At 38.8% G+C, this 26,677-nt stretch overlaps 1 protein-coding gene and 1 long non-coding RNA gene across 2 annotated transcripts in view; both read right to left on the bottom strand.

Moving 5' to 3' along the window:
• The window catches only part of LOC115258020 (leucine-rich repeat-containing G-protein coupled receptor 4-like), a 105,038-nt gene extending 102,071 nt beyond the window's left edge, over positions 1 to 2,967 (bottom strand). The window contains exons 1-2 of the mRNA XM_062852412.1: positions 2,685 to 2,967; positions 2,571 to 2,621 (exon numbers count right to left, since the gene is read on the bottom strand). Coding sequence (XP_062708396.1) covers positions 2,571 to 2,621; positions 2,685 to 2,710 — 77 coding nt within the window. The 5' untranslated portion in view covers positions 2,711 to 2,967. The remainder of the gene's footprint in view (positions 1 to 2,570; positions 2,622 to 2,684) is intronic.
• A 497-nt stretch (positions 2,968 to 3,464) lies between these two features.
• On the bottom strand, positions 3,465 to 4,485 carry LOC134287182 (uncharacterized). The gene is made up of 2 exons (XR_009997099.1): positions 3,957 to 4,485; positions 3,465 to 3,822 (listed from the first exon to the last, which is right to left on the bottom strand). It is a non-coding gene; the product is annotated as an uncharacterized LOC134287182 (long non-coding RNA).
• Positions 4,486 to 26,677: the final 22,192 nt, after the last annotated feature.

Raw genomic sequence — 26,677 nt, 5'->3', positions numbered from 1 at the left:
TTTTTTTGAAAAATATTGACTTTTCAACTAGGGTCGAACTTCTGCCCACCTTACTCTATCTACCTGAAGGGGTTTGTTGATACTTTCCGGTACCAGCTAGGGTGCACATGGTGAGTGTGATTAATTGTTGGAAAAAAATTGTAACCGAGTGAAATTACGTTCAAAAATGGATACGTCGCCAAAAATTACGCGCCTGAATATTACAAAACTAATTGCTGTGTGATTGCATTTTATATTGTTAAATCACACCTATTACTTAGAAAACATGATTGCATCCTATTGTGCTAAATTCGGTTCAAAATTTACGTTTTATGATGAGTAGCTCTAATATAAAGGACATTTTCAAAGAAACAAGCCCAAATTGACTTTACTTGCATTATTGCTATATCATCAGTAAACTAGTATAGTTAAGCTCTTTTTTCTCTCTTCTAAACCATAGGGGGAAAATCTGCTCGAAAGACACCCGACAGGAAGGTCCGGGTAGTGTGGAGTTAAGGCCGTCTTCTACAACAAAAGTAGGTAAAAGTAAAAATCGTTCAAAATAGGGACACACAAAAAATATTCTAGAAAAGCAACAACATATTTTTGGTCCATACTTTTTAATCCATATTATAGACAAATGTGATACTCAACACAACTACGTATAGAATAATATGATTTTTCAACTAGTTAATTTACTCAAAGGTAAATCGTGTATAACGCTTTACGGAGCCGATATTCATGTTGTATTGGTTAAATACAGATTTATTTTTATGCTTAACAGTTAGTACAGAATGGAGCCAAGGTATTCGTGGCAGCTCGAGATTAATGGGTCACAAATTTTTAAGATGGGCTGGGTTGGGATTGGGTTTACGAGGTTCTCTGCAGCACATCTAAGTGGTATCTGTAGTGTATATGATGTATGAAAGGTAAATAATTTAAAAATTATTGAAATGTTTTGAGAGTGTACACAAATGCCAAACATTGATTCAAATATTTTGAAAGTGCATATGAAGTGTCACGCTTTGCTTTTGAGCTTTTCGGAAATAAAGCAAAGCTTTTGCTTTCGAATTACGAAAAGGCGGGATCAGAACAAACGTGTCAATGTATGCGTGCAACATCTGAATTCTTGCATTTGATGGCATAGATGATGACTGTGTTGAGAGAAAACGTGAGAGGAAACGAAGACATCACGTATACGCACCGTTCTGTGAGAGTGTTGGTGCTTCTGATTCCGATGGGAGGTATTCACTGCATGCGTCGCACAGCGAGGAGATTTAGGGATTCTGTGAACGACTTTCTAGGCGAATGGACGTACGGTCCTTTTCTCCAGATTTTATCGGTTACCACAATGGCATAGTCGGTAGGAGTGACTTGAGTAGTTCAGTGTCCAGAACCGCGTGTGAGGCGTTACCAAATTGGAAAAATTGGAGATTGTGGTTACAGTTTTCGTTTGACTTTTAGCATTTTCTTATGGACGCTTGCAACATCCATGAATGCAATAAGGTAAACGAAAACTGTAACCACAATCTCCAATTTTTCCAATTTGGTAACGCCTCACACGCGGTTCTGGACACTGAACTACTCAAGTCACTCCTACCGACTATGCCATTGTGGTAACCGATAAAATCTGGAGAAAAGGACCGTACGTCCATTCGCCTAGAAAGTCGTTCACAGAATCCCTAAATCTCCTCGCTGTGCGACGCATGCAGTGAATACCTCCCATCGGAATCAGAAGCACCAACACTCTCACAGAACGGTGCGTATACGTGATGTCTTCGTTTCCTCTCACGTTTTCTCTCAACACAGTCATCATCTATGCCATCAAATGCAAGATCGTCAGTAGATGCAATAGATTAAACTCGTTCCATATTTTCAAATGCGGAAATCCTGGTCTGCGAAAACGTGCAAAAGTTAACAAATGGGCATGCCAAACATAAGCATTTTTTTAAGTGAAGCTTTCAATAACATAATAAATATGAGAGATAGATATATACTTTCTTCGAGAAAGTTACGCGGGCCGTAATGATCCCAATGCATTATTCGTAACTTTTTTGTGGCACCTCGTTTCTGCGAAATATTAAAAGTCAAGAAGTTTCTTTACGATATGTCAATTAATAAAAGAGCTATTAATGCTTGAAATTGCGTTTTGGGTCATAATGACCCTAATGCACGACGAAGGTTAAGGCATGTGACTACCACGTCGAAGACATCACTCCTGAGAAACTCATAAAATGTAGGCATAAAATGTTAAGCAGTGGGATTAACTTGGGGAACCAACGTATTTTGGACACTTTTATTTAATTTTACCGGAAGTGTCCAACATAATGGAACTGTTCATAAACTACGTAGATCAACATTTGGCCATCTCAGTTCCCCCTACCCCCCGTAGATTTTTGTCCATACAAATTTTTTAAAATTTACGAAGCGTAGACTTTGGCCAGACTCCCCTTTCTCCCTCAAAAAGTGTATGTAGTTTATGAACGCCCCCTAAAGGCACGTCGCTGTGTCCAAAATATGCTGGTTCCTCTATAGTCTCGGACTAAAACTTCCAAAAAATGTCTGATTTAGAATGATTATTCGTCACTTACCTCGCGCTTGGAAATGCATCTTGTGCCCTACAATTAAATATAGCTAAAAAACTAGAATCAAAAGTTTTGAATAAGTTACGTTAATTTAAAAAAAAATAATTAAAAGTATCTCACCACAACCACACGTTGAATGACTGCATCCTTGATACCAATTATTTTTTCCCAAAGCTCACAAAACCATTCCTCCACCTCACAGCTACCAAAAAGCTAAACTAAAACGCTGAACGGTTTCGCTACGTTCGTCTCGTTATTCAAAGTGATAAGGTACAAGTAAAAATGTAAAAGAAATCAAAATCTACGATCCGTAAGTGGCACGAAAAGTAACACAGTGGCCCCATGAAGAGTTGTCAACGATTCAATAATTTCGTTCTATGTGACATACTGCTGAGAAGAAAACCGACAAATTCACCGTGCAAAACTTTATGAAAGGTGTAAATAAGAAAGTGCTCGCAGCAGCTTATGGAATCAAATCCATATAAATACAAAACGACTATTCTCTCTGTTCTGGAGTATGGCTCTTTCTGTTTCATCTCAGCAGCAAACTGCCACCTAATAGAATTGGATCGATTTCAATACCGTTGTTTGCGTATTACCCTCGCCTGTATGCAATCAACGCATAACACGAGCCTGGAGGTCCTGGCAGGGCCGCTTCTGGGAACTCTCGCTAAGGTTACCCATCATGTGTGGAGTGAGCAACATACTTGTTATTGAAAACTTCGAGGAAATGCTCAGTCTGAACACTTAGTCAAAATTCATGAGAACCTATCTTTTCTACACGTCATCTGGTCTTTTTTTATTTTTATTTTATTTTATTCTCGATATAAGCCTCCCAGGTTATAATCCTCCTAGTGTACACTTCACCAATGACAGTTCCTTTTTTTTTTCTTCTAAACCATAGGGGGGAAAATCTGCTCAACAAACACCCTAACAGGAAGGTTAGGGTAGTGTGGGGTTAAGGCCGTCTTCTACAACAGTAGTAAAAGCCAGGACTACTCTCTTCTCGACCCACTAAAACACATTCCTATGGTCGCCAAACCCTTCGTCTCTCCGGAACCACCAAGAAGGCATTGCTTCAGAGAGGGGCAAGTGCACATCGCACCCTCAAGGTAAGCTGCGTAGCCTGCAGCAACGAACATCGATGACTCGCTTTGCCACGGTAGCATGCTGGCGCTTAGCCAGTTTCCCGAGTGGTCCTCACCACTCCCTTTGCCCTCGGAAGGCGGGCAGGGTCAACCCCGCCCGCGCCCAACTGCTTGGTAGACATCAAGAACTGATGCCCACGTGCAACCTGATCTGACCTGCTGAAGGCAAGAGTATCACTACCCTCCACGCCCTATCAGTTGCACCAGAAGGTTGCTGACAGCAGGGTCTCCACCTGCCCCGAACCTTGCCGGGGACTCCTTTCCAACCGCGGGCTCGGATCCAACCCAGTAGACCGACGCCACGACAGCACCGCTACCGGGACTTCCTCTCCGTGGCCACTTAATCGCTGTAAGGGTCGATCTCGACCGCAGGGCACCGGTACGCCAGTAAATCAAAATTGAACCATCGCGCAACAATAACGACAATGTCGCAACCTGAATTTGTTGCGATATTCTACCTAATGCGACATACGTTTGTCCCAACTTGAACAGAATAGAACAACGATCGTGCACCACGAGTTTAGAGATTTTTAAGCCTTGCATTATGATTTTCGAGCGGTAACTTCATGTCGGTAAACACTGCAACGCTGCTGAAGATGTATCATCAAAAAGTTTCGATTTTGAGTTAGTAATAATTGATTATTCACGAGTTGAAAAGTACGCAACAAATTCAGCTTCTGTTTTGTCTGCAACAAAAAAAAATCGAGATCATGTCATTATCTGTTACCAGTTGGGATAAAGAGTAATCGCTGCGTCTACTTTGTTGCTTGTTTTGTGCCCCTTTGTCTGACAATTCTCTTCACTAGGTATGACCTACGAGGTGTCCGGCCATTTGGCCGAATGCCGTTTGGCCGAATGCCGTTTGGCCGAATGCCATCTGGCCGAATGGTCGTTTGGCCGAATGCCATCTGGCCGAATTATGTTCAAAATAAATTCAGAGGAAGTTTTTGACATCCCAACTACCGATATGATCATCAGAAATATTTCCTTCTTTTAATCATAGGCTATTCTTTCTAGTTTTGACATTCAGGGATGAGTTGGCGTTGAGTCTGTCAATATTTTATCAAAGATTTTTCCTTCTTTGAATCATAGGCTGTTCTTTCGAGTTATACTGATGCGAGGAATAGTGACATGGTCACTGAAGTTCATCATTTATTTTCGGCCAAACGGCATTCGGCCAAATGGCATTCGGCCAAATGACCCTTTCGGCCAAATGGCGTTCGGCCAAACGGCATTCGGCCAAATGGCGTTCGGCCAAATGACCCGGAACCGACCTACGAAACCGACTCCGAACCCCTGGACCACCTGTTGTATTGCATCTGGACTAGCCATTCTCCGAGTCCACGCGCCACCTTCTCTGTAGCTCCCAGATGATATGGGTGATAGCTGTTGAAACGGCGCTCCAGCCAAACTCATCCCTACACATCCTCTGGACTAAATTGTCCGGAGTTGTGTCCTCCCCGCATGTGGCATGTGGCCGCCATGCCTAAGTATGGACGTAGCAACACTAGCCAGAAGCTTGCGCTTACTGGCGTACACCGCATAGCTATTGGACATCATCCGGGACAGTGCCGCAATAGCTGTGGAGGCTCTTTTATAGGCATAATCGACGTGGCTACCGAAGGTAAGCTTTTCGTCGATCATCACGCCCAAGTGTTTGACGGAGCGCTTTGACAGGATAGTGCACTCACCTACATACACTGATCTCCGCTTGCTGCTCTGACTTCCGGTTGTTAACAACCGTCATCTCTGTCTTGTGGTGAGCCAGCTGCAGTTTCCTGGACCGCATCCACGCCTCCACAACCTTGATCGAGTGGTCGGTAGTCAACTTCACATCCTCGATCGTTTCACCGTAGACTTTAAGCGTAATGTCGTCGGCAAATCCGACAATCTCCACTCCCACTGGGTACTCCAACCTCAACACCTCGTCGTACATGACATTCCATAACACCGGACCCAGGATGGACTCCTCAGGTTATGTGAAAGCACTTCTGACCCACCTCCGTGTCGTAAACTAGTACTCGATTCTGAAAGTAACTTTCGAGAATGTTGTACAGGTACCCCGGTATCCTCAGACGCAGGAGCGCATCGGCAATAGCAGACCAGCTGGCGCTATTAAACGCATTCCTTACACTCAGAGTCACTACCGCACAGAAACGAATTCCCCTTCTCTTAGGCTCGAGTGCTTTCTCGGCGGTTTTTGGAACCGACAAGATAGCGTTTACGGTGGACCTCCCCTTCCGGAAGCCGTACTGGTTACTCGAAAGACCATTTTGGCCCTCGGTGAACCTCAACATTCTATTGAGGATGATCTTTTCGAGCACCTTCCCCGCCGTGTCAATCAAGCATATTGGTCTATATGCCGACGGGTCTTCGGGTGGTTTCCCCGCTTTTGGCAAAATACCAGGTTCTGCCTCTTCCAAGCTGCTGGGAAAACTCCCTCGTCCAGGCATTTCTGCATAGCAGACCTGAACATCTCGGGAGCCTCTGCAATAGCTACTTTTAAGGCCAGGTTCGGAACTCCGTCCGGACCTGGAGCCTTACCTACGCTAAGGGACTTAGCTATCCCCGCAAGTTCCACATCGGTGACCCTCTCCTCATCGCCAGCCCCAGTCCCCGGCTGTCCTACGAAAGGAGGCCAAGGACTAGGATCATGACGCGGAAAAAGCCCTTCGATGATCCCCTCCAACATCTCTGGAGATTGCTCTGTAGGAGCCATTACACCTCTCGTTTTGGCCATAACGATCCTGTAGGCATCACCCCACGAGTTCGCATTGGCACTCTGACAGAGACCTTCAAAGCAGGCCTTTTTGCTTGCTCTTATCTCAGTCTTAAGCGCGGCTTTTGCAGCGGCTAACACCACCCGCCGTTTGTTTCGCTCTTCCTCTGATCGTGCTCGCTGCATCCGTCACCTAACCTGTAGGCAGGCGCGGCGCAGGTCCGCAATCGCGTCGGTCCACCAATAAGCCAGTGGCCTCCCATTTCTAGGGTGGACTCGCCTAGGCATGGTCGCATCACACGCACGTGAGAGCACCGCTACCATCTCGTCGCCGTCTAAACCAAGTAAGTTTCGCTCACGGCGGAGCGCCTCCCTAAATACCTCTTCTTCGAAGTATGATGTCTTCCACCTGCGAAGGCTTGGCCTTGGTCTGGCCGCCTCTTCCTCTACCCGCTGTTTGCTGTTGTTGTAGTCGATACTGTAGCGAACTGCCAGGTGATCGCTATGAGTGTATCCATCGTCTACCCTCCAGTTCGGACTACTTGTTAGGCCAGGACTACAAAAAGTAACGTCAATGGTTGACTCCGCACCGTTCCGACTGTAGGTACTCTTGGTACCAACGCGACGTTAGCCAGTAGCCAGATCGACATCTAGCATTCCTCTGTTAAATACGATCTGTCCATGAAACAAGCTGTTCAGGGAATACCATATCGAATTCGGTGTATATCTATTCCTCGCATTAACGAGAAGTACCAAAATGTCAATTCCTGTAAGAGATTTTTCACTGCTGGATCTCGCATAAATGTATCCACTGGTTTCGGTGTCTTCAATGAAAATTTCACCGCCTTCCAAAAACTTCAGTTCGGTTTATGTTCCTGAGCTGGTAGCAATCAACTTCGCTTTGGGGATGATTTCCAACATCATGCTCGCAGACCATTTATTTATTTTCCCGGGTAGTCTTAGTTTTATTGCGGCACTCCGGTCGATGAAACCTGTAAAACATCCATCTTACTTTCTTACAAAAATGAGGGAGCAGATGGGTGCACTGGTCGAAATATCATACAAGACTACCTTTGTATGGGTCCCCTCACATTGCTTAATTTATGGCAATGAGAAGGCGGGCTCTCTTGCAAAGGTGGGCGCACAGGAAGGTGAGATCTATGATAGAAGAATTTAACACGATGAATTTTTCCATCGCCAGAGTTTTCTTCGAAGTAGGCAAAATGATTGGTGAGATGGCCAGCTAGGACGGTGGTTACATTCCATTATTCCTAATGTTTCTATGCGAGTTTGGTGGTATGGTTTGGATGTAAGTCGCAATTTCGTTCGCGTAATGTCAAGACTTATGTCCAACCATTACTCGCTACATGCGCATTTAAACAGGATTAACCTCGCGCTGAGCAATGTTCGTGAGTATGTTTCTAGTTTGGCAGTGCCTGGCGGATAATGAAGCCTTCAGAGCACTACTTTTGGATACCTTAGAGGCTCGAGGTAGACAACCCTTTGTTATTGTGAATGATGCGTTGGGGACTCGCGATGTCACATACATGGGATGTATTTTCGACATTCTTCGGTTTGCCTGTATAGAATTTTAATTTGTTTGCTGTTGGTTTCCCAGTTTTTTTCTGTTTTGTCTTTTTGTGTTTTGTTCCTGGCCATGCGGCAGAGGAAAAACAACAAGTCTGTACCTAAAATGAAAATCGGGTTAAGTACGGTTCCTTTGAATTCCACTAAGAATTTGCTTACTTTGACAGATACGTATTTCGACCTCAACGGTAAGGTCGTCTTCAGTGTCTTGTACTTGACTCGACTACAAGACACTGAAGACGACCTTACAGTTGAGGTCGAAATACGTATCTATCAAAGGATGCAAATTATTAGTGGAATTCAAAGGAACCGTACTTAATCCGATTTTCTTTTTATTTACAGATATTCCCCTAACAAGCCCAGGTTAATCATCATCAAGTCTGTACCACCACTACAAGGCGACGAACACACTAGCCAAAGATACCACCTAGCCCATCCTAAAAATTTGTGACCCATTAATCTCGAGCTGCCACGAATACCTTGGCTCCATCCTGTACTAACCGTTGAGCATAAGAATAAATCTGTATTTAACCAATACAACATGAATATCGGCTCCGTAAAGTGTTATACACGATTTACCCTTAAGTAAATTAACTAGTTAAAAATCATATAATTCTATACGTTGTGTTGAGTATCACATTTGTCTATAATATGGATTAAAAAGTATGGACCAAAAATATGTTGTTGCTTTTCTAGAATATTTTTTGTGTGTCCCTATTTTGAACGATTTTTACTTTTACCTGTTTTTGTTGTAGAAGACGGTCTTAACTCCACACTACCCGGACCTTCCTGTCGGGTGTCTTTCGAGCAGATTTTCCCCCTATGGTTTAGAAGAGAGAAAAAAGAGCTTAACTATACTAGTTTACTGATGATATAGCAATAATGCAAGTAAAGTCAATTTGGGCTTGTTTCTTTGAAAATGTCCTTTATATTAGAGCTACTCATCATAAAACGTAAATTTTGAACCGAATTTAGCACAATAGGATGCAATCATGTTTTCTAAGTAATAGGTGTGATTTAACAATATAAAATGCAATCACACAGCAATTAGTTTTGTAATATTCAGGCGCGTAATTTTTGGCGACGTATCCATTTTTGAACGTAATTTCACTCGGTTACAATTTTTTTCCAACAATTAATCACACTCACCATATGCACCCTAGCTGGTACCGGAAAGTATCAACAAACCCCTTCAGGTAGATAGAGTAAGGTGGGGCAGAAGTTCGACCCTAGTTGAAAAGTCAATATTTTTCAAAAAAAAAAAAAACCAAAGCAGATATTGCGGAGATTCCACCTGTTTAGACTCCTGCGCGAAAATTAGTTGCGTGGATTTTTCTTGCGTGGGCCCACAGATATAAAACCAGACCGCGTCCTGGTGAATATTTTACCGAAGACCACATTATCAAGTAGAAAATTTACCGAAGACCACATTATCAAGTGATAAAGTCTTCGATTTTACGCTGTGTTGTTAGGTACACATTTGGTGATAGTTTTGCATTGTAAGCAAGCATTTATAACGCACCTGCGCTGAAAATAAGCCTAATCGTTTATTTGCGTCGGAATCTATAAATCTTCACAACGGGCAATAAAAATAAATGAATACCGTTTGGTGATTCCACCATCCATGAGCAAAAATTTTGCTGAATAAAATTACGCCAAATGTCTTTTCAATTTAAAGTTACAACATGTTTTGTAAGTGTACGTATAATTCGAACTTTTGCCCCACCGCTGGGGTAAAAGTTCGAATCTAGTGTTTGTCGAGTTTAGCTAACCGTAACACAATATTGTGACATTTAAGTAATAGGAATACCTGAAACCAATTAACATTTGATGTTTGTTGTAGAATACACTTTAAAGTTCGATCTAGATTTTACCCAAATTAGGGTAAAATTAATCACACCAAAAATTAGTAGTTTTTCGCCAAATTCAGATAAAACGGCAAATTTTCATAACTTCCACCGAATTATCTCACTATTTTCTTCATTTTTAGAGATAATATGTACATTTTGAAGAATTTTAAGTTTTTACCAGAAGTTGCCACATGACTGGAACTCTTGCCCCACAATTCGAACTTTTGCCTCACTATGTGTAAAATATGATTTCCAAATGTTTTTTGCAAAAAGTTATACATGCTAAAGCATCTTAAAAATATACCTAGTTACGCCTCAAAATAAAAGACTGATTTCGATTTCGTTATAGTTCCATTCCATGCATTGAAAGGACCATTGCATATCACAAATTTTTAATCAAATACCAACATACCAACCATTTTTCGAAATGTTGATCAATTTTAATAATTTTTGGAGTGAAAGTCTTTTTTTTTCAAAAAGGCTTCAAATAACCTTGACACCCGAAAGAAATAGTTTGAATTAAGGTCAAAAACTTCAAAAGAAACTTTTCTCCCTAAACTTTTCAATTGATTACTTATGATTACTTTTGATTACCATTGATTACACCTGATTGCCATTGATTACCTCGGATTATTAATGATTACTTTTGATTGCCATGACTACTTGTGATTTCCTTGATTACTTATGATTACTTATTGATTACCAAGATTTTTATTGATTACCTTGATTACTCAAGATTACTACTGATTACTCAGATCAGATTACCTATGATTATCATATGATTACAACTAATTACTCATGATTACTTTTTTCGGTTATACCGTTGATTACCTAGTTGATTACATTTGATTACCATTGATTACATTTGATCATTATTGATTACAACTTATTATCTTTGATTACCATGGATTATCCTTGATTACCTCGGATTACTAATGATTGCTTCTGATTACCATGGTTACTTATGATTACCATGATTACTTAGAGAAATCGATAGTAATCATTGATTACTTGTCACTAAAAAACTTATTGGAAACCCCTTGGATATCCCTAACAATTAATGAATCGGTGTAAGAACCCATGCGCTGTATGCCAGCGTATGAAATCTGAAAGGCATCAACTTCTTGAGCCAGAGTTCTACTTATGTTATGTGATCATATGTTCTCCAGAACCTTCCACACCGTCTCCGCTTACGAAGTTACATTTACTCGCGGACCGTTTAGTTGGGATCGACTGGTTGGTTCGAGTGCCAAGCTATAACAGAACGAATCTCGGCTCTGTAATCGGGGACGGTAACTAAACTCGCCCGATCTTTTCGATAGTGCTGTGATCTTTTCACTCGTTCTTTTGGTGAGCGGATTTGGATGAACGGGGGAGACTGTCTCCGACGTTTTTTTCCCCCGACGGCGCATTGAGGACAAGTTTTAAATAGAGAAAAACCTAGCTCGCCGGGGCACAGAGAACAGACATCCAGGCTAGAACAAATTTCATTCATAAAGTTGTGTAAGGATTTGATTCTTCACTTGAGTAAAGTTGCAAACCAATACACGATGAAAACACTAACGCCGCCATGTGAAGAATTAGCATTAAGTTAAAATTCACAAATACAAAGAAATTTAAAAAAATCTAACGCCGCCAAACACCATATTGCCACAGTCAGTGGTGAATTGAAACATTTCAAGCGGTGAATTATTGCGCAGTTCCCACCCAACTGGACCCCTTTCGCTGTTAGTATAAGTGCGGGATCGTGAATAAAACTGCGATTTTGCATCGAATCGTTTCGGTGTCTTCTGCGCACTTATCCAGCACTTTGTAATGTATAAGTGCTCAGAAGACACCGACACGATTCGATGCAAAATCGCAGTTTTATTCATGATCCCGCACTTATACTAACTGCGAAAGGGGTCCAGTGGGGTGGGAAATGCGCAATAAATTAGTATGAGAAATTAACCGATTGCAGCGCCACGATGTTGCTACTTGTGTTGCCGATTTCAAATGACCGTTAAATTTCTTACACAATTTCAGAACTGAACTTGGATGTCTGTTCTCTGTAGCCGGGGCCCGTAGCGTAGTGGCTACACGTTCACTTGATAAGTAGATGGTCATGGGTTCGATACCAGCCCCGGCACTTGAAATTTTTCGTCGGTTGCTCTTCCCCCCAAGAGCGGCTGATATCTGACCCTCTTCTGAGCAGATGCTCTAACGGACCCGGAAACTTGGATATTGGCTAACGGCAATTCATAATGGACCCCTAATCGGACTGGAAAAGGAACAAGAGCCACATATCAACATCCCCGTGCTCATCATTCTACCATAGACTGGGTAGAAAAAGTGATAGCAGCGCAAAGGCAACCAGTTCGATATAGTAGAATTGGAATAGAATACATTTAAGCGCTGTACAAAGTGTAAGTGCAGCTGCTATAATTGGAATCGCTCACGCAGTACCCTAATGGACAAAAGAGCTGTAAATTAGGTGAAGTGGTTGAAGAATAAAAAAACTTAGCTCTTAATTTTTAATTATTTATTTTTTTGGTTGTTAATTTGTTGATTCTTAATTTTTTTTAGTTGAGTGACCAGGTGGAGCTGCAGGACAGCTAATAGCAAAGCCTGGACCCTTTCTCAGACTGGACAGATATGCGATTCACGGCAGTAAAGTGCTAATAGGTTAGGCCCTCCCATCGCGTCAAGATTGAACATCCAGGGGGAGGGTAATTTGTTGATTGTTAAGTTGATTGAAAAATCATAAACGTACCACACGGATTGGTATACCGAAGACTGCCTTTAAGTCACTGAAGGTTACGTTAGCACAAACCGCAACATTTACTGAACATGTACTGAATGATCAATAGGTGGCCCACACTTATATGAAAAATAAAAATTTCGAAAAATGCCAAGTCTTACCTCCTGAATCAGTTGTTTTGAACTCCCAGAAGCTACGTTCAAAATTTGAGCAAAATCAATTGAGCCTAAGGGGGCGCTCAAAACGCTTGAATTTTGTATGGGAAAACTTTGCCAAATGTATGCAGAAATCTTAAGTTTTCGAATTTTGCCGCTAGGTGGCGCTGTAAGCGTTTAATGAATAAACCCTTTTGTATTATTGTAGGTGACTATACGGCAAACAACTTTGTCGAAGACCGCAAAGTGATCCAACGTCTGTGAAAAAAGTTATACCCTAGGTAAAGTGAGGATAAACTTTATTGTTGTTTTTCCAATACATGTAAAGGAATAATATCAATAATGAAATCTCAATACTTTGCCTCACTTTGCCTAGGGTATAACATTTTTCCCAGCCGTCGGATCACTTCGCGGTCTTCGACAAAGTTCTTTGGCATATAGTCACCTAAAATAATACCAAAGGGTTTATTCATTGAACACTTACAGCGCCACCTAGCGGCAAAATTCGAAAACCTCAAATTTCTGCATACATTTGGCCAGGTTTTCCCATACAAACTTTAAGCATTTTGAGCGCCCCCTTAGGTTCAACCGATTTTGCTTAAATTTTGAACGTAGCTTCTGGGAGTAAAAAACAACTAATTTAGAAGGTAAGACTTGGCATTTTTCGAAAATTTTGTTTTTCATATAAGTGTGGGCCACCCTAATGATCAATTTAAAAAAATATATAATATCGACTATTTTGACTATCCTCCGACCACTGCGCGTAGTGAGACAAAAATCCCATTCCCTATCAATAAACGCTAAACCGAACACGTTGGTGTTGGCTGTGGAGGACAGAAGAGGGGGCACGAAAAGCAAGTTCCCCGTAGCTCACAACAAAAACTCATAAAAAATCGATTCTCCAGTATTACACTATGTATTTGTTTGCCTGTTCACATAGGAGGGGTTGGGTGCTACTAGTGGACCCTGCGCCTATAGTGGATCCCCATAAATGCCCAAATCAACTGATTCTAGGCAACTTCCACCGGGGGAACATGAATCAATTGCTACACAGTCGTAAGGGGAGGGAACGTAAATCACGTCACGCTTTTAGGGAAGGGGGGTTCCAGTAAAGGTAAAGTGTGACAAACAAAAATTTCAGAGGTCTCATTAAAAGTGTAACGTAGGGGAGAGGGGGGTTTAAAAATGGGCAATTTTTGCGTGACGTAATTTATGGATGCCCCCCTAAACAAACACTCAAAAAGGTCCACCATACGCACTCTTAGGAGGGTCCACTATAGGCACCGTCGGCGGCGAGGCAGATAACATGGAAATCACATGGGGGGTCCACCATGTGCTCACTTTATCCACCACATTCGAGGCTGAATTTGAAAAAAAAAAATTTGAACGAGATTTTATTCAGCGGTTACCACACACCATAGGCGCCAAAATATTTATAAACAATCCTATAATGGACCCCGGTGGGGTTTCGCGTTCATTTTTTGTCAGATTTCCAAAAAGTGCAATGTTCCCAAACATGTCAGAAATTACGTGGTCTATGGCCTGAAGTACACAGCGTCAAATATTTGACAAGGAAAGTACACAAGAAACAACATCAGTTTGACACTAAGGAAAATTCAATCGAGTCAATCAAGATGTATGAGCATTGGTTCCTTGTTGGACAAATAGTTGACCCAGTGTACTAACAGCTTATATGGTACATCTATTTGAGGTTGTTCCTGATCAGGGTCGTGCAATTTCGAAAGGAAAACATGACGTACGACGACTGTAGCAAATCGTTTCCCATGCGAACGGACTGCTGTGATGCTTCATCTCTCACCCAGCAACACACTCGTTCGTTGCTGCTACAGAAACAAGTGTGTATGAAACATGGGATGATACACTTGAATTTTCGTTTCATTTATGCGTCATTGAAATACTTCAACATGCTAAAAACACTATTTAAACCAATTTTTTAAATAGTGGTGCACGCCAATAGAATGATAATTATGTTTTATGAAAGAGGATAACAAATTCGACCACTTAAATCAAATTAACGGGCGCCCGTAACCATTGAGAGACTAGCGCGCACCAGTGAGACACTAATGCTCTGACGGGTGAAGCACAAACAATGCGACCGGGTGGGAGACTACCGAGTGCTACGATGAGTGGAAAAGTTTTTTTTAACGAAAGAGTCATTAGAAAAATGTATGAAACACTTGAAGTGACTCATTCAAATGTTGCATGAAAGTGTATCATTGAAACGAAATTGTACGCCCCTGATTGTAAAAATAAATTGTTGCACTTTAAAAGCCATGACAAGACACATTTATGTAATTTAATTAAACATTGTTTTTTTCATAATTTAAACGGAAAATCACACTTGTACAGCGATTCCATAGAAAAACGATATATTGCAACTCCGATCGTTGTTCCAAGTTGGGTTTGTAGTTCGTTGAAAAGAATTACACCCGTTTTTATTAATTTCATCATTAGGGTGACCAACTTTCAGATAGAGTAGTCACAAAAAAAATCATAATCAAAGCTATAGAATTGTAGTTTTAAGGAAAATACGTTGAAGGGGCCAAATTGTGTTTTTATGCAAAAAATTAATTTCACGTTTTCATGGTCTCGGGACCAAAGAAGTACCCTATAGTAGGCATTGGTGAATGAGTCTAAAACAACGTAGGCACTGACTTAAGCTAATGACAAGGACTTATGACTATTACCCAATAAACCGTTGAAAAGAGAACAACTGTGTATCATTGCCTCCTACCAGTGTCTTAATTTATCAAATTACAGTCACTTCAACCGACGCCCAGAGGCTCTTGCGTCGTAGATTTGTTTTTGTTTTGATTATCGCCTCGACAACCCCTGCGCCACTCTCTGAAGTTCAAGCGATGAAAAATTCATTACCTCGCTGTCTGCTGAATTTTTACCACGGACTGATATTCAAAGTCAGCATATTCATCTTCATTCGGTATTTTTGGTTTAAGCACGATTTAAAAGCAAAAAGTGCTGCTGGTGCATACCATTCACTTAAAGCAAGCATAATTACTAGAATTAGGGCAACATATCAACATTTGCGTGCCTTAAATAGCCTAAAATCACAAAAAGTCATTTCCAAATTAAAAAAAATCATATTCATATTCACCGATCTCGGACTGAAGATCAAAACAGAACTTCAGCTACAGTTGATTACACTACGAGGCGTCGCTCTCATTGTCTTGCTTTCTCTTTGTCATGTTCATTCTCTGTGTCATGTTGGTGGGAGACCGCATTCGTTTATTTGTGTGCGTTTTCGCACTGATTGAACATTATTGGGCTGAATTTTTTAGGCACTGTCTCCTACAACGTCAGAAGTGGGATTGGGATTACCGCCGAAATGGATCATCAGAGATTTGGACTGGACCGTGGAACACTCAGATCAGCGGAATTCAATCTAGGGATTGGAGATCACGCAATTCAAAAGGTAGCTTCAAGTCGGTTCATCATACAAAAGTCGGGGAATGGAAAGTTCGCACATTATCCAGAAGCACGTCAAGCCCAAGCGGAAGCCGTTCTCGGGGATGGATTTCTCGCGCAGCATGAACAAACTTCAAGAATCCGATCATCAGAATATGTAACGAGGACATCTTTTCAAGAAACAAATTTTTCAAATCAACAACCCCTTTCCAATGAAATTGGTGATGAAGACCACACTTTTGCAAACACAAAATTTTCAAACAAATTACATCAAGATGAGCTGTCAGCAATACTTCCAACGTTTTCTGGTTATTATCATGAAGATGTAAACCATTTTTTGAAGATATTGAACAATACGAAACAAGTTTTACAAGTGAATGAATTCACCATGAAATTGGTTTTAATCAAGCAATTGAAACAAAAGGCACAAACCTGGCTATTTTCAAAAGCGGATTTCATGCTCAAAAGTTATCAAGATTTATGTCAAGAATTACAAGCCGTTTTCGATGTCAGCAACGTATACCAATTAAGAACTCAACTTACTATCAGTCAAAAAGAATTTGCGCAAAAACTCAACTTACCGGAGGAAGAATTCGTGCAATATCTCGTTGAGGGAATCGAAGATCAAACACTACGTAATCAGGCCCGAATCCGAAATTTCAAAAACGTGAACGACGTGATTCAAGCATTCCGTTTGATACAATTAGATCCTGTGCCATTTAGGAGAAAGATGTCGCTTTGTTATTCGTGCAGTCAACCCGGACATTTTGCGGCAGAATGCAGATTCATCAACAATCATCGAAAAGATAGAAGCCTCGAAAGGAAAAATGTATCACCACCAACGCAAAAGCTATCCGACAAGACTGTAAACGTTTTAGAGGACCAAGATTCGAAACAAAAGGACGAACAAGTACAATGTGACGGTATAGTAAACTTTAGATTTTTAAACAGTACTACACATTTGAAGGCACTCTTTGACACGGGAAGCCCAATCTCACTGATACGCCGAGGTTTGATCGATGGAAAACATATTAAAATAATAGATCAATCCAAAACTTACCAGGGTATCGGTGGGAGTAAGCTTAAAGTTTTAGGATTATTCACCACCAAAATTCTTATACAAAACATTATTTTTAACATTGATTTTCATGTATGTAGTTCCGGATTATGTACTTAACCTCATCGATGCAATAATTGGACGAGACATTATCATGCATCCTGGTGTTCGTACAATAATTGAAAACAATATTAGAATTTCAACAGTTTGTCAAAACCCTTTGAAATTTGAAAACCCTGGAAATGGTGCATTTCAAAAAAGTTTATTCAGTATTAGTTCTAATATTCTAGAAAACATGAAAGTAGGCAATATTCCTAAAGATCAGTTGGCAATTTTTTCAGAAATTTTTCGAGCTAAATATCTTGAATTTTCTAAACCATCTAAACCAAAAACCGATTATGAAATGGAAATCAATTTGAAAAAAGGAGAACCATTCCATTTTAAACTTCGAAGGTTGTCATTCGATCAAAAACGTAAAGTTGATTCAAAAATTAAAGAACTTTTAAATTTAGGTATCATCAAAGAAAGTAACTCACCTTTTGCTAGTCCGATAGTTTTGATTCCAAAGAAAAATGATGATTTCAGGCTTTGTGTTGATTATAGGAAGTTAAATAAGGATACTGTAAGAGACAATTTTCCGCTACCTGTCATAGAAGATTTGTTTGATAATCTCAAAGATAAATCGCATTTTTCTATTCTCGACCTAAAGTCTGGTTTTCATCAAATTAAAATTTCCTCAAAATGTACTAAATATACTTCTTTTGTAACACCTAATGGCCAGTATGAATATCTTAGGGTCCCTTTTGGATTATGCAACGCACCTGCGGCGTTTTATTAACAAAATTTTTGAAAAATTAATTAAAGAAGGTAAATTATGTGTTTATTTGGATGACATTTTGATTGCAACTAAAACAATTAAAGAACATTTTGAAGTTTTGGAACAAGTGCTAGAAATACTGAGACAAAACTTATTAGAAATTAATTTAGAGAAATGCAAATTTTTATTTGATGAGATCGATTATCTTGGATATACAATTAATAATAAGGGCCGTAAACCTAATAATTGTCATATAGAAAATGTCAAAAATTTTCCTATTCCTCAAAATTGCAAGGATGTTCATAGATTTCTAGGATTGATGAGTTATTTCCGGAAGTTTATTCAAAATTTTGCTGTCATTGCTAGACCTCTATACAACCTGCTTCAAAAAGATGTACTATTTCATTTCGAAGAAGAACAATTACAGTCATTTGAATGTTTGAAACAAAAACTAGTATCAGCTCCAATTTTAGCAATTTTCGATCCTCACGCTGAAACTGAGCTTCATTGTGATGCCAGCTCGTATGGCTTTGGCGCGATACTATTACAAAAACAGTCTGATAAAAAATTTCACCCAGTAAGCTTCTTCAGCAAAAAGACTGATGAATTTGAATCAAAACTTCATAGCTTCGAATTAGAAACTCTAGCGGTAATTCATGCAATCAAACGTTTCCATGTTTATTTGGCAGGAAAAAAGTTTAAAATATTTACTGACTGTAATGCACTTGTGCAAACATTGAGAAAAAAAGAAATAAATCCAAAAATTAATCGTTGGGCCTTATTTTTAGAAAATTATAACTTTGAATTAGACTACAGAAAGGAAGAAAAAATGAAGCATGTTGATGCGCTTAATCGGTTGCATATGAGTAAGAAAAATACCAGTTTTCAACCAAAGAATAAAGAATTAGAAAATGCAATAGCTATACTGAATGAATCGGAAATACAGAGGAATATAATTTTGGCGCAAGAGCAGGACTCAAAATTAGTAGATATAAAGCAACGCTTAGAAACAGGTACATTTCCAAATTTTGTACTACTGGATGGAATTTTATTTAGGAAAGACAATGGGCAAAATCTATTAGTTGTTCCAAGAAGTATGATCGATAATATTCTGAGAATGTGTCACGATAACTGTGGACATGTGGGAACTGAAAAAACAATAGCTGAAATTAAAAAACTGTATTGGTTTTCTTGTATGAGGAAATATGTCAAGAAACATGTCAAGAACTGTTTGTCATGTATTTTCTACAATCCTGTAGGCAAAAAAGAGGGATTTTTTTAAATAATTGAAAAGGGAAATATTCCGTTTAATACCATACATTTAGATCATTATGGGCCAATTACATTGCAGTCAAGTGGCAGATTTAAGTACATTTTGGTTATGATTGATGCGTTCACTTAATTTACAAAAAAATTTCCAACTAGGACAACTAATTCAGATGAAATTATATGTCACTTTAAAAATTACATGAATTTCTACAGTAAACCGGACAGAGTTATAACTGATTGTGGTACCGGGTTTATATCTAAAAAGTTTGAAGATTTTATGAAAATAAATAATATTGAACATGTGAAAACAGCAGTTCGCACCCCACAGGCTAATGGTCAAGTTGAAAGAATTAACAAAACCCTGACACCTATGCTTGCAAAAATATGTAATGATACTAACAATGAATGGGATGAAGTGTTGCCTAAAGTAGAATTTGTTTTCAACAACACTTTAAATAAATCAATTTGTAACTATCCAAGTGTTTTACTTTTTGGTCGATTGCAAAGCAGTATTCAGAATGAAAATTATAATTTAGAATCATTTGTTCGAAACAGACAACCATCGAGAGACGCCCAAAATCTAATCGAAATTAGAGAAAAAACACAGCAAAACAATTTAAAAATGCAAAACTATAATAAGAAAATTACAGATAAGAAAAGACTTATTGTCAGTAATTATAAAGAAGGTGATTTTGTTGTTCTTAAAAATATTGATTCGCATAAACTATCACCAAAATTCAAAGGTCCATATAAAATTTCAAAAATATTGCCGAACGATCGATATGTTGTGGTTGATATTGAAGGGTTTCAAATTTCAAATGTGCCTTTTAACGCGGTATGCTCGCCACAGAATATGCGGAAATGGTTAAATGATAATGATTCGACTGTTAATTGTCTCGATGAGGACATCGAGATTGTCAGGATGGCCGAGATATAGTAGGCATTGGTGAATAAGTCTAAAACAACGTAGGCACTGACTTAAGCTAATGACAAGGACTTATGACTATTACCCAATAAACCGTTGAAAAGAGAACAACTGTGTATCATTGCCTCCTACATACCCTGGTTTAATATTTTTATCAGAAAATTCTGGAAATTTGGCGTAACATATCAAAAAATCAGAAATGTATGTTTCTTTTGGTTTTTGGGTTATGATTTTTTTTTATATAAAAGGCCAAATTTTCCCATACATTTTTTTTGAACATTGATTATATTTTAATCCCTTATGAAACTCTGGATACCACACACATCAGGAATCACTCTAAACAGCAATACAAGGCACTCAATACAAGGCATAGTAATATGGTTTAGAGCAGCTAGTACAAATGTGTGATCGCTTTAATGAGTTATCTTTTAAGCTCATGAAAACCTCACCAACTTGTCACAAACCTGGTTGTGCCTCTTCTACAATTGATCTTATTGCAGGTAATTGTACCGAGCTTGTGAGTAACACTTATCAATCGTCAGTTGGTGGTATAAGTGATCACGATTTAATTTGTATAGATTTCAAGTTTAAACAGTCTAAAGAGTGTTCTAATGAGTACTGGGTTCGAAATTATCACAATATTGATATTGATTCTTTCCTGACTGATTTGCGCTGTTGCAACTTTGAAAGGTTGTACCAATTTAGCAACGTTGATGACAAACTCAATTATTTCAACAACATTTTTTTTCAGTTCTCAATAAACACGCTCCGCTAATTAAAAGATGTAGTAAGGATCCGAACTATCCCTGGATAAATAATCGTATTAAACGTATTTTCAAGAATCGCTCGAGTGCCTACGAGTGCTGGAAACGAGACCGAAGCAATACTCATAAATGGAATAACTTTGCTCGTTTAAGGAATCTATCAAACCGAGAGGTTAAAAGCGCTAAACGAGAGTATTTTACATCTCAACTCAGTGCTGATCTTCCTGCAAAGCAGCTTTGGAAAAATGTTAAACGACTTGGACTTAAGCAGATGAATTCAAAACAAGGTGGTGGTGATGTCACTGCAGGATCCTTGAATTGCTATTTCCTTTCACACTACGTTCCGAATTCGTTTATGGAAAGCGTGGATGTCGTTGTGTCGCATCCACAATTTTCATTTAGAGGAGTAACTGGCGATGAAATATTTACTGAGTTTATGTCAGCATCTTGCGATTCTGTTGGAGATGATCTGATTCCTCTTAAAATGTTGAAAATGTCCTTGTGTGTTATCTTACCGTATATAACCGATATTTTCAATTTTTGCATTACTTGTTCGGACTACCCTATGAACTGGAAAATTGCCAAGGTTATTCCAATTGAGAAAAATGACAATCCGACTTCTGAAAAAGACTATCGACCGATAAGCATACTCTGCGCACTGTCTAAAATATTCGAATCCATTCTTTCGAAGCAGCTAAACGAATATTTGACTCGGTATGATTTGCTGTGTGATTTGCAATCTGGATACCGAAAAACTTGCAGTACGGTCACTGCCCTGATAAAAATTGAAAATGATGTAAGAGAAGCATTGGATAATAAAATGGTTACTTTAATGGCGTTGTTAGATTTTAGTAAGGCGTTTGACTCCATTAATCATAAACTTCTTTGTAGAAAACTGTCGCATAATTTCAACTTGGATAATCCTTCAGTAAAACTAATATTTTCCTACTTATCAAACCGTACTCAATATGTTGAATTTAACAGTATTATATCTGACAGAATTTCAGTTTCTTGTGGCGTACCACAAGGATCTTTTCTGGGTCCTCTTCTTTTCTCAATGTATATTAATAATTTACCACTCGTGTTATCTTTTTGTAAATTTCATTTGTATGCAGACGATTGTCAGTTATACCTTTCTGATTTACCTGATTGCATATCAGAAATAATAAGAAAAATGAACAGTGATATTTATAACATCATTAGATGGTGTGAACGAAATGGTCTTGTATTTAACACGACCAAAACTCAAACTATTTTGTTTCAAACGAAACGTATGTCTGTGTCGGACGCTCCAAAGGTCAGAGTTGGAGACAGCCTCATAGAATATTCGGAAACGGTTAAAAATCTCGGCATAATAATGGACCATCATTTGAACTGGAATGCCCAAGTAAATTCTGTATGCAGGAAAGTCTACAATGTTCTTCATTCTCTCGCAACTTTAAGATATTTCACTCCACAACATGTTAGACTTCGTCTGGCACGTTCACAACTAGTGCCTCTTTTTGATTATGGAGACATACTTTTCGGACTGGTTTCGCAAAAAAAAAAAATTTGAGAAAACTCAATTTAGTTTACAATGCTGTCACTAGATATGTATACAATCTCAAAAAATATGACCATATCTCCAGTTATGAAACATTTCTTTTGGGACGCACCTTTGTCAATCATCTCAAGACCAGGATTTGTAATCAAACATTTAAGATTCTTAACAACCCTCCAAAGTACCTCGCAAACTTTTTCACTTACGCACGATCAACAAGAGCACCGTTGCTTATTGTACCTAGATGTCGTTCAAATTACTTAAAAAATTCATTTCGTCAACGAGCCATTAAAATTTGGAATGAATTACCAGCACATTGCAGACAAAAAGGCAACTATCATTCATTCAAAAGTTGCATCGATACTCTTTTCAAATGAAATTAAAGTATATTAGCATTTAGATAATATAAATAGTTGGATATAGAAATAGTAGCATATACTTTGAAAACCAATAGTGGTTACTTGTGCTATTACGTAAATAAATAAATAAAATACAAAAATATATGATTCTATATTCAAAATGTCATATTTCAAAAACTAAAAAAAAACATAAACTACATCTCCGATTTACGCCGAATTTCCTGAATTTCTTGGTCCCGAGACCATAAAAACGTGAAATAATTAAAATAATTGCAATTTTTTGGCATAAAAACACCTCTTCAACGCATTTTTCCTTAAGGACAGACTTGTTGGAATCCCAAAATGGCCGCCACAATGGCCGACTTTGGCACCTACTCACGATTTCAAGGGCACAAATCTCTTCGTGAACAAAACCAGCGCCCCTGAGCTTCTCATTTTAAGCTTATTACAAGTGAGCAAGAACAGAATAATAAAATGCCCTGTTGTTTGAAGCTTGCTTCTTGAGATTTGTGCGTCTGAAATTCTGATGCACATTTGAAGCGGGACTTTAAGATGTTTGTCCTTAAAACTACAATTGGGTTTTTAAATTTTGAGAAATGTATTGATTTTTTGATTTTATACGAAAGAGTACCTTTTTCTGAGCCACTATGATTTTTTTCAGATTTTTAGAACTTTATTTTGGTACCTAAAATAAATTTCAAAGAGATTTTTCGAAATCACCTTTTGACAGCTGGGCAACTGCTTAACAGCTCCACCCAGTACAAAATGCGACGAGGGGTGATTCGACAAATCACTCCCATACAAACTTCAAATTGATTTTTAAATAGGTTTCTGGTCACCAAAATTCATGAAAATTTGGATTTCGGCTCAGTTTGGCATGCAGATTCAGAATATAGGATTATCTCAACACCGTTAAAGAAGCCAATTCATTAGCTTTCAAACAAAAAAAAAAAAGAAGTTTGAAATCGGTCAACAGGTTCAAAAGTAATGATTATTGAAAATGTTTTGTTTTTGAAAACCCCGATTTTTAGGACCACCCTATTTCAAAATTGGTTACCCTAAAGACGAAATAAAAATATACAGGCCTAATTTTTTCGAACTACAAACCCACCAAGTTTCACGATATTTGGAGTTGCAATCTAGCGTTTTTCTATGGAATGGCTGTTCAGAGGGATTCCCAGAGCAATAACATGAACATAATTTTCGCAGCGTTGAGATTACGACCAGTAGTGAGGATTGTAATACAATCAAAGTTCTTGCGTCAACTTGAGACGAAGCTTTATTGTGCGTTTAGCACTAAATTGATTTCCGAAAAAACTTCATTGACTTCCGCTGCCTTTCCTATGTGTTAAACATAACGTCGGAAGTAGTGCGCTGTACAGTAAATCTGGTTTTCTATACAGTGCACTACTTCCGACGTTATGTTTAACGCATAGGAAAGGCAGCGGAAGTCAATGAAGTTTTTTCGGAAATAAATTTAGTGCTAAACGCACAATATTTATAAAAATATTGTTCGTTTCGCTGAAAAAAAACTCTCATGAAAGCTTTGCAAATCGCTTATAGAAGTCCGCGATGGAGAAAAAAACACACGCGTTTCAAAACTTTTTATTTAAATAAATTCCAAAATAATCAGACGTTTACTTTAAATGTTTGTTTCCGCGCATCTGTTTTGTGAGCTATTACGCATAATATTATGAAGCAGGCATAGCCAGAAACGAACGCAGATAGCGTGTCAAGAAAAAAAAATCGGTTGATTAAAAAGAAGCATGGGATTCCCTGCTTTAAGCGTATCAGTAGTAAACGTTACGATGCTCGATGGAAATACAGTCAGAATTCGTTATATATATGGTACTACCCATTTAATAGCCATTGACTGTCCGCGGTTGCTCGATTGCCTTAAAGACAGGGAATCCCATATAACATGGGATAACACTAGTTTACAGCATTTTTGAACTCGGTAAGCTGATGATCATTTTTGGTGTAAAATCATGCCCTGAGTTAAAAAAACGCGAAGGAAAAAAATACAGTAGAGCGGAATTTTTTTTGACTTTCCATACAAGATTGACTTTTTGAAATCGTTTTTTGTTCTATTTCAAGCGAAATCCCTCACTTTATTCATCTCATTCTCCGTAATCAATGCTCCGTCCGATTTAGCTAAACTTTTTACTCTAACTCGGCTACATATGATACACAGTCTGTGTACAAGACGCAAGACATTTGAATTTTAGTTGGAGGCTTTTAGTGGCTACGCAGTCTTTATTCTTAAAACGGGTTTATTGTTTACCCAACGTTTCGGCACTTAGGGGTGGTGCCTTCATCAGGGGGAAAATAATGTTCTCGTTCTGTCTCTAGTGTTTCGGCTAACTTTAACTGTCCTGATTTTGTTTTTTTGGTACATGACTGAGTAACACTTGATGAACCTACGTGGACTTTACTAACCAGTAAAAATTTGTAATATTTAAACAGAAAATGTAAAACTCGATATTGGACTAAAACTCTAAAACTGTTCTACTTCTAATTTTTTGAAGCACGGTTTCGAAATCAGAACTAAATTATGCTGAAAACACTTTGGTCGTTGACTGAAGTTCACGATTTTTGTTTTTTTTTCTTTTTTTTAAGAGGCTTTACCGCAATGCGGCTATACTTTTGTTTTATTTTGTAAACTAGAGTAATTAATACTGATATTAGGGTATTCCAAAACAAATTCTAGCATAAATCAACTTTTGAAGGTTTTTCGGATTACATATGTGATAATTAAGTGTTTTTGTATTTGTATTTGCTTATATCATCTGACCTTTGTAGTCTAATGAATGTAGTGGGATGGGGAAAAGCTTCCTTGAGCCAGCCACATCATGCCAAGAACAAGAAAGCGTAAAAACCCCATATCTTTTCTCAAATGTAATAATAAATTAATCTTAAAAACTAGTCAAACATTGAAACGACAAACATTCTGAGTTGATACTTAATTAACCTGAACAGAACTTATTTAAAACCTAATATCTGGCAGTACGACGTTCAGCAAATCTCTTGGTGTGAGGACCGCTTGATGGACGTAATGGTGACGATGAACAACCGAGAAAAAACCACAGGTATAGCACAAGACAAAAACGGTAAATCTATTGGACAGAGACTCACCCGCTCGGTTATCACTGAGTTCCGGATCATCCAGGTCATGACAGAGTGCGGTTGCTCAACAATCTTTGTTTAAAGGCTAAGGTAGAGGAGTTGAAATCGAAAAACTCGTAGACATCGTTGAAGCTTCTCGACATGAATCGTATGGGATCATGCAAACCGTGCACGGTATTTCTGTGATCCATCCGTAGGAATTCGCGTTGTCTGAGGGATCGTTCTGGAGCATAGACGTTTAGTTGAGACAGAATGGCTGGAGATTCGGTCTCTCCTAGTAAAATCTTAGCGACAAATACAGCTTGCGCAGTTTTTCTCCTGTGGTTCAGCGCGTGTATTCCCAAAAGGTTACAGCGATCCCCGTATCGAGGTAAGTTGAGCGGGTCACGCCATGGCAGTCCACGTAGAGCGTATCTGATGAATTTCTTCTGAACCGTCTCAATTCATGCAATCCAGGTGGTTTGAAATGGGCACCATACTACTACATTTGATTCGCTTATCGATCGTACTAACGCACAGTAAAGCGAACGAAGGCAAAAGGGATCGCGGAATTCCCTTGCAATCTTGAAGATAAAGCCCAATTGCCGATTAGCTCTGCGGATAATGTCATCAT

Source organism: Aedes albopictus, chromosome 2, assembly GCF_035046485.1.
Source record: "Aedes albopictus strain Foshan chromosome 2, AalbF5, whole genome shotgun sequence".
NCBI classification, from domain to species: domain Eukaryota; kingdom Metazoa; phylum Arthropoda; class Insecta; order Diptera; family Culicidae; genus Aedes; species Aedes albopictus.
This window is presented reverse-complemented; position numbering and strand designations above follow the sequence as displayed.